Below are 8,012 nucleotides of genomic sequence, written 5' to 3'. Positions count from 1 at the left end.
CACCATGTGTGGTCCAGCACTATCTTTAATATATGCATTATATTAAAGGTGTGGATATATAAGTGAAAGCTTATGTGTCACTATAGTGGCCTTTCCCTCTAATGGCTACTGTAACTAAACAACAGTCCTTAGGGTAACATAGGCTGGCACCCGGGTAAACCTGAAGTTGCCAGCTCCATTGTGGCACCACCGAGGTGGGTCATGTTTGATATCAAACAACATGCCTTTTGACCCCTGACACAGATCTTTTGTCGAGGGAGATGTGACATGGACCCAGAATGCTACCTTGGAGGTTGCCCACCGAGTTACCCCCAGTTTTCCTGTGTTCTGGCTACCATCCTGCAGCTGCTGCCGCCAAGCCAGGATTCTGATCCCCTGGGCAGAGGTCTGAACACTCTCAGGATTCAGGACAATGGCCTGGATGGGAAGGCGGTCACACCTTCCTCCTTCCCTCCCTCCCTCCATCCCAGGAAGGCCAGTGAAGTGGCACATCAAGGTGGTGAGCTTCAAAGGGCACACTGCCTCTGATATGCAAGCAGGCTGTCTCCCAGTGGAGGACAAAGCCATCCCCCTGCCCCCAGGCACATTTTTACCCGTTTACCCGGACAGGTGGAAATATTGGTTAGCCAGGAGGCATACACACCCAGAAAGCTAGCCACACCTCTACGGTGGACAGTCTGGTCTGTACAGAAAAGGAAGACTTCTGCCATCTTGGAGCGAGGCAGATTAGAGGGTTTGGTGTAGAAAAGGTACTACAACCCACCAGGTGTGGTTACCTCAAGGGTGGATTAGCCACTGGGGCCAGTAGCCCATTGGATACTTGCACCTACTCCCCTAACACCCTTAAATCTAGGATTTAAGAAGCTACCCTGGCACCCGAACCTCCGATCTGCAAAATAATTGCGACAAAAGAACAAAGGAAGACCCACGTCAACAGCAACAGGTTGTGATACCTTGATGCATTCAAGGCATGATACCCTGAACCTGTGGCAACCTCCTGGAACTGCTCAACTGCAGCTCGTCTTGGACCAAAGAATGCTTCCTACAGGAAGAAGGCAACACATTGTGAGTGAAAAACAAGAGTAGACTTCCTTAGACTAATGGCACTAGTCCTCTGCCCACAAAAAGCATTCACTGAATATGAAGGAGCACTGGCCAGCAGGTCCTCTGAAGGCTTACCCAAAGACACGTGGTACAGTGCATTGTGGCAAGCAGAGTCCAGCTCCCTCCCAAGTTACAGCTGGCTACCATTTTGCACTGGAGCTCCGCAAGGGGAGATAGTTTCCCTTCAACCTTATCACTGCCAAGGCTTGTTGGTGGCCAGTCTGGTCATCACTACCTTTACTCAATGCTGCAACTTGAGTGCACACTGCAGCATCTTCCCCTGACATCACCTGTGGCTCTGTCGTTGAGTTTTTGCATCCGTTTCCTCGCCCGCACCATTTCAGTGGTAAAACCAGCAACCCCAGCTCCCATTCAGCGCACCTCTGCACCCAAGATGCCAAGACTAGGTGTAGTTGTTCTGCCTGGTAAAACCTGGTTCAGGAGCCCACACAAGCATAACCCCCAGTAGGCTTCCCCGAACTTGACCTGCAAGTGGCCGAGTGTCACAAGTACCATTTCCACCAGCTGCGACTCCCACATTCAGAACCAAGGACAGCCAGGGCACCTCTGCACCTGGAACCCGCAAGCCAGGTAAAATTGGTCTGATTTTCAGAGCTTGGTCTTGGAACCCTCCCAGCCTTAACTACCAGCGGGTTCCTTCAAGTTCACTCCACAAGTGACTGAGTGTCACTAGTGACTTTTCCCAGTGACCGGAGTGGTGAAATTTGACAGTTTGTATCTGCAATGATTTTAATTCTGCTTTAAAATCCATAACTCCGGTTACATATAACTGATTTGATTTTTTGGTGTCTAAAATTCTATAAAATTTAGCTCTACTTTTATAAATTGGTGTCAGATTTCTTTCGAGCCGTGTCTATTAGTCCTTGTCCATGTTGGTACTCTAAAATGCTTGACACATATTCCTATATGAAAGCCTAACTGCTATTTGCCACACTAAAAGGACTGAGCTAAAGACTTATCATTGTAAATCCAAGGGACCATCTTTGGGGTATGGTGAGAGTGTTACATTGTGAAGCTTACCTAGGCTCACTGCATAAAACTCCACTTTCCTAAAAGTACTTACTCCCTCCATCATTGGGCCAGTTGTCTTCAACATGTTTACAATCTGATTAGAATCTTTTTGTCCACAACCGTGATGGCTGTGCTATTGATTAACAGATTGTGGACACCTAAAGGCTCAATTATAAAGTCTATCACTAGTTCCAGTAAAAGGTAGCGTTGCTTTACCCTGGTATATGAGGCCTTTGCCATTGAAAGACACATGGTTGAAACACAGAGAATTTTATTAGAATATGAGGAGGAATATTTTAAGCTGTAATAGCAACCTCTAGGCTCAGAGTTATATGGACAATATATGACGGGGAAAAACGAAGATGATGACAGGTGGTGACAAGTAGAATGAAGTACGATGTGGTTTGCTCAGAATACTATTCGGCGATAATAGGGTACTTCCCATGTTAGTTGCCACCAATCTGTGGATGTGTGCTGTATTGGGCTGAAAAGTTTAGTGGGAGCCAGGGTGCCCATGTGCATGATTTTCATAGGGCAGGAGGGTTGGGTTTGTGGAGCTATACCTGTGTTTCACTCAATTGGTTTATGTACTAAGACAAAATCATATGTACAGTATTAATGATGTAACGGCAATAACCTCATAAAAACATTTAGAAGTAGTGAGTAGGGGTGAGCAGCGAGTTCCGCTCTGCTGGCGGAGCTAATGGAGTTTTTGATACTCTGCTCTCCGCTTGGAGTGCGGAGTCCAACCAAAAACTCTGCTAGCGCTGCCAGCAGAGCAGAGCTCACTTTATGCGCACTGCAGCCCAGTTATGGGCCGCACACCCCAACCACAGACAGTCTGTGCTTGTGTGGTGTGGCCCATAATTGATGCTGCAGTGTGAACTCACTCACAGGATGTCAGTGGAGCTGATTGCCGGCAACTCCTGAATTCAGGGCTCCCTCCAACAGTGACCACCAGTGCCAGTCTGGGCATGGGGCAGAGTGAGGCAGAGAGCAAAGGCTGCTGGCAATAAGGGTGCCTTGGGAGAACCCGGATAAGTTCTCGTTTTTTTCTTTGTTAATGTGCACACTGGTGCACAAGAGGCCAGAAATGGCAGCTTCACAAAGATTTCATGCCTTTTGTACACCGGCCTGCCCCTTGTGCACTGACTGCCTTAGCCTGAAAGTGCCCGATCTCAGAAGGGCTAATCAGGGCTGACTCTGCTTAGTGCTTTCAAGATGGGGCACATTCAGGCCTGGGCATGCGGCACTCCGACGCTCATGGAACTCCATGGAATTCCACAGAGTTGTTTACCAACTCTTCGGAATTCTGCAAAGTACTGCTCTGTGAGCTCCGCCCACCTCTGGCAGTGAGGTTTTATTCATTTGCAGGCCCTGTGGAATTGTGGTTTGTACATGGAAAAAGAGAACAGTATCATTTTGAATAATGAAGCTGACGACCATTTCTCAGCTCATCAGATGTGCTGTACCTTGCGGATTTATTGCATTCATTCTTAACATTTATTTATATAACATTATCACTATTGCTGCCTAGGACCTCGAGGACCGTTTACAAACTCTGTGCAGTGTGTCACTTTTTGTGAAGCACTGGCCACATTTTGCAGGCTAATATCTACAAGGCCATGCAAAGCCATTTTGCTTACCTTTTCATTGCTTTGTATATATGGTGTAAGGGAACGCAACACAGATCACTGGGTTGGCTTACACTGCATCAGGGAGGCGTTTCATGAGTGTTGTGGTGGGTTTTCCCAAGCAACACCCATAGGTTTTGACGCACTCCCAGTTTGACAAGGCATTGTAATCCTGGGAATGCACCAGAATCTTATGCCTCCCCAGGGTAGATGCAACGAGGGGAACTATCTTTATTTCTCCTCATTTTTTCCTCTTTCTATGTGTGCTGCATTCTGAAGCACACATAGAACAAGGAAAAATGCAGCACACATAGAAAAAGAAAAAAAGCTTCCATGGATTGTTTTTGTGCAGGAAGGTGTCCCTTCCTGCACAGAAACAATTCTGTTTGTGATGCAGGCACCCTTGCACATTGGTGCAAGCGTGCCTGCGTCAGGACTAGGCAGGCCATTGTGCGCCAGCGCAGGGGGAGAGGACAGAAATGCGCTGTACTTTGTAGATAAAGAGGATTTCTGCCCTTTCCCTGTGGCTAATTGCCTCCAGCCACACACTCATTCATCCATTTGATTTGCAATCTAGCCATGCACTCATTCAAACTTTAATTATCATTGCACTCATTTACTCAGCCATCCATCTATGGACTCAATCATTCTTATAACTGTTAACTCATTGTCAGTCAAGCACGCATTCTTCAATGCACACCACACACGCAAACCCACCGATCATTGAAGAAACACTTTCTCACACTTTTTCTTATAGACTAGCCAGACCAATGGGCTTTGCTAATATCTGTTTTGAAGATGTGCCTAGTATGTTTTCTAAAATCGTCTGCTGATATTAGGCACATAAACTGAAAATCAGCGATCTATCAAACGTCCATCACCTGTCTTCGCTCCTAATAACACTTACTAAATATGGATTGTGATCAGATACAACCACAGGAAGGAGTTCTAAAAGTATCTGCCCCTCTCTGCCTGGTGTTACAAATGCCATATCTATTCTAGAGTTATGATGGTGCATGTAAGAGTAAAATGTGAAACCATTCTGCTCCCCCTTACACCACCGCCATGGGTCCTTGAGCCCATGCATATGTATGAGATATTGTAAGGATCTAGGCACCCTTAACATCATGGGAGTCGCAGAGTGATTAGATGAATCTATCTTGTATTCCATCGCACACTTAAAATCCTCGAGTAATATTAATTTTCCTGTCCATCCAAATGGAATTTTATTGATAGAAAACAATAGCTCAATTTATGTATTTCTAAAAAACCTCCAACAAAAATGCCTGATTCTCTTATCATTGCAATTCTTTTGCCACACTGACCTTTCTCTTTATACCCCTAGGTAACACCTGTCAGCTGCATGGAACCTGGAAACTGGACATCAGGGCAATATTTCATTCTTCTAGGATTCCCAAAGGAACAGTGTGCATTATTATGTTTTATTTTCCTACTGATTCTTCTAGGAAACCTGTCTATATTTGGCATCATCAGGATCGATACACGTCTTCACACACCAATGTATTTTTTCCTCAGCAACCTGCCATTGCTGGATGTCTGTTATTCAACAACCACCCTTCCATTTATACTGTCCAACTGCGTAGCCGGAGACAGAATCATCTCTTTCCCAAGATGCATTGCACAGTTGTATTTTTTTGTGTCCCTCGGGGGAGCAGGGTGTCTCCTGCAGGCTGCTATGGCGCATGACCGTTATGTGGCAATCTGTAACCCCCTCCGGTATGTCATTATCATGAGTCATAGACTTTGTGCCCAACTTGCCTTATTCTGCTGGCTGAGTGCCTTTCTCAACTCTATCCTGCACACAGTCATGACGGCCACCTTGTCCTACTGTGAGTCCGCCCGCATCCACCACTTCTTCTGTGATGTGCCCCCGCTACTGAACCTGTCCTGCACTGACACCCGCACCAGCAAGACCTTGCTGTACGTCGTCAGCATCTTTTTGGGGGTGAGCCCCTTTCTGTACGTCACCGTCTCCTATGTCCGCATCATTTTCTCCATCCTGAAAATCAGCTCATCGGAAGAGAGGCGCAAGACCTTCTCGACCTGCTCTGCCCACCTCATGGTTGTTACTCTATTTTATGGGACAGCGAACTTTAATTATATAGGGCCAAGGTCCGGCTATCCACCCGAAGTGGAGAGCATCTCCTCGCTGCCCTACTGCCTTTTAACCCCCCTTCTCAATCCAATAATCTACAGTCTGAGAAACAAGGAGGTAAAGAGCGCCTGGAGCAGACTTTTCAGAGAAAGCACTTTGGGCATTAATGTTTAATTGGTAAACTGCTTTAGTAACCTGATCAAACAAGCACAGAGCAGGTCTGTTGGCACAAACATGGATTTGATCTTTATTCACACTTGCAAAAGAGGTACAGAAAGGATCCAAAGGAGACGTGAAATTTTATTTATTTAAAGAAAACACTTCCATTGCACTTCATTCCCCGACCTCAATTAAAAAGCCACTTCATATTCCCAAAATACACAACAGCTCAAAAGGACGTAGGACTTTTGCAGTGTCATGATATTATCAACATAACCTGTCCAATTTCGCATTCACTCCATCAATGCAACCTGGCTTTTTTCTGTTGAGCTCTATTTATTCAATTAATTCACCTTCTAGTACCCAAAACCAATATAACACCCACTTTTGTCAAACATAGTGTAATAACCTCCCTCCAGGTCATTAGGGTAATGTTTCTAGTCCTGGTTCTTGCCGTGATAGCAGTGTATTCTGGGAGTTGCCATCTTGTTTTGCTTCAATAGAACTAATTATACCAAAACACCAGAAATCAATGATTTCTAAGTGAAACGTTCAGGCCTAGAGACAGTGGATACTATTCACAAAGATAAATGTACACATGTAGTTTTTTCACTCAGGTGCAAATTTACATTTGCAATTTGGTGTAAATCTACACTTTTGTGCTTTTCATGACTTCCAAGCGTTTCTGTTCACCTAAATGTCGACTTAACTAGAACCAGATGGCAGAGTTATCTAGAAGTAAATTTATAAGTATATAATTACTACTAGTAATTTTTCATGCATAGGCTTAGATCTTCCCACCGAGGCAGAGATATCTTTATGCTAAATTATACAGAAAATTTAATGAATTTTATTGATTTATAAAAACTTAACAATATTTGAATGTATAGTACATTTGTAAGTTGATTTAGAATAACTACTAGCAATCTAGAACTAATAAAACAAAACTGTGGATACACATGTACTCATCAAACTAAATCTTTGTTAAATAGTTAAATATTTAAATTAGTCAAGTTTTTAATTATAAATATTTTTTTTTAAATGTGAAAATGCCACACTCAGCATATTAGTACTGAATTATTATTTACTAAGAATAACTAAAAGGTATTTGTTTGATTAATATGAAGTAATTTTATTTTTTAAATTCAATTTTAAAAGTTGCCTTATGTAACATAATGGTCATTATTAATTTTTAAAATGATAAATTATTTATTTTTAATAAATTAAACCTTTGAAACCCTAATACTTTAAAAAAAAAATTAATATTGAAGTTAAAATGTAATACATGTAACATTATTTTTATGGGGGTTTATTTTACGTCCCTAACTCCAATATTTTCTATGGGAGTGTGTTGCCTTGACATACCCGCAAGTGCACATTTTTGATGCTTACTTCAAGGCTTGGCTGAAGTACATTTACGCATCTTTTGTGTCCTCTTGGGCAGTAGTAACTTTCGAAGCAGCATGGGCCTACTGTTTTGTAGCTGGGAGTTTGTATTAGCATGTCCCTCCTGATAACGCGTCCAGTCCTTATAAATTTCTCTGTACCTGGACACGTTGGAGGTCGGTGAACCTTTTAACCGAGTTGGGCTCTCCTCATCCTAGAAAAGTCGGATCACTTAAATCGATAATCAATAACTATTGTAATCGATACTCAATACTCAATTAATAGATCAAAATAACACATTAGGAATCAATAACAGTTGGTATTTCGACGCGCCATGACCTTTCAGTCATGAATAACCACACCAGTTTATTAAAAGTTAGTGAATTTATTTCCCTATATTAACAAAGCTAACACAATGTATATAAGTCTCAAAACCAAATGATATATGTATACGAACATTACTAGCTGTCCATAGCGGCAGAAGAAACGCAATCTACGCAAAATCTGAATTATAATGCATTCAGTTATAGCAATACAAATCACTAATATAAGCAACTGAATTTGACTAATTTCATACATCG

General features: G+C 43.0%; 1 protein-coding gene across 1 annotated transcript; it reads left to right on the top strand.

Moving 5' to 3' along the window:
* Window positions 1-5,133: 5,133 nt before the first annotated feature.
* On the top strand, window positions 5,134-6,060 carry LOC138247025 (olfactory receptor 5V1-like). The gene has a single exon (XM_069201773.1). The coding sequence runs from the start codon at window positions 5,134-5,136 to the stop codon at window positions 6,058-6,060; it is 927 nt and encodes a 308-aa protein (XP_069057874.1).
* The last annotated feature ends 1,952 nt before the right edge of the window (window positions 6,061-8,012 follow it).

This window comes from Pleurodeles waltl, chromosome 7, assembly GCF_031143425.1.
Source record: "Pleurodeles waltl isolate 20211129_DDA chromosome 7, aPleWal1.hap1.20221129, whole genome shotgun sequence".
In the NCBI taxonomy this organism is placed as follows: Eukaryota; Metazoa; Chordata; class Amphibia; order Caudata; family Salamandridae; genus Pleurodeles; species Pleurodeles waltl.
This window is presented reverse-complemented; position numbering and strand designations above follow the sequence as displayed.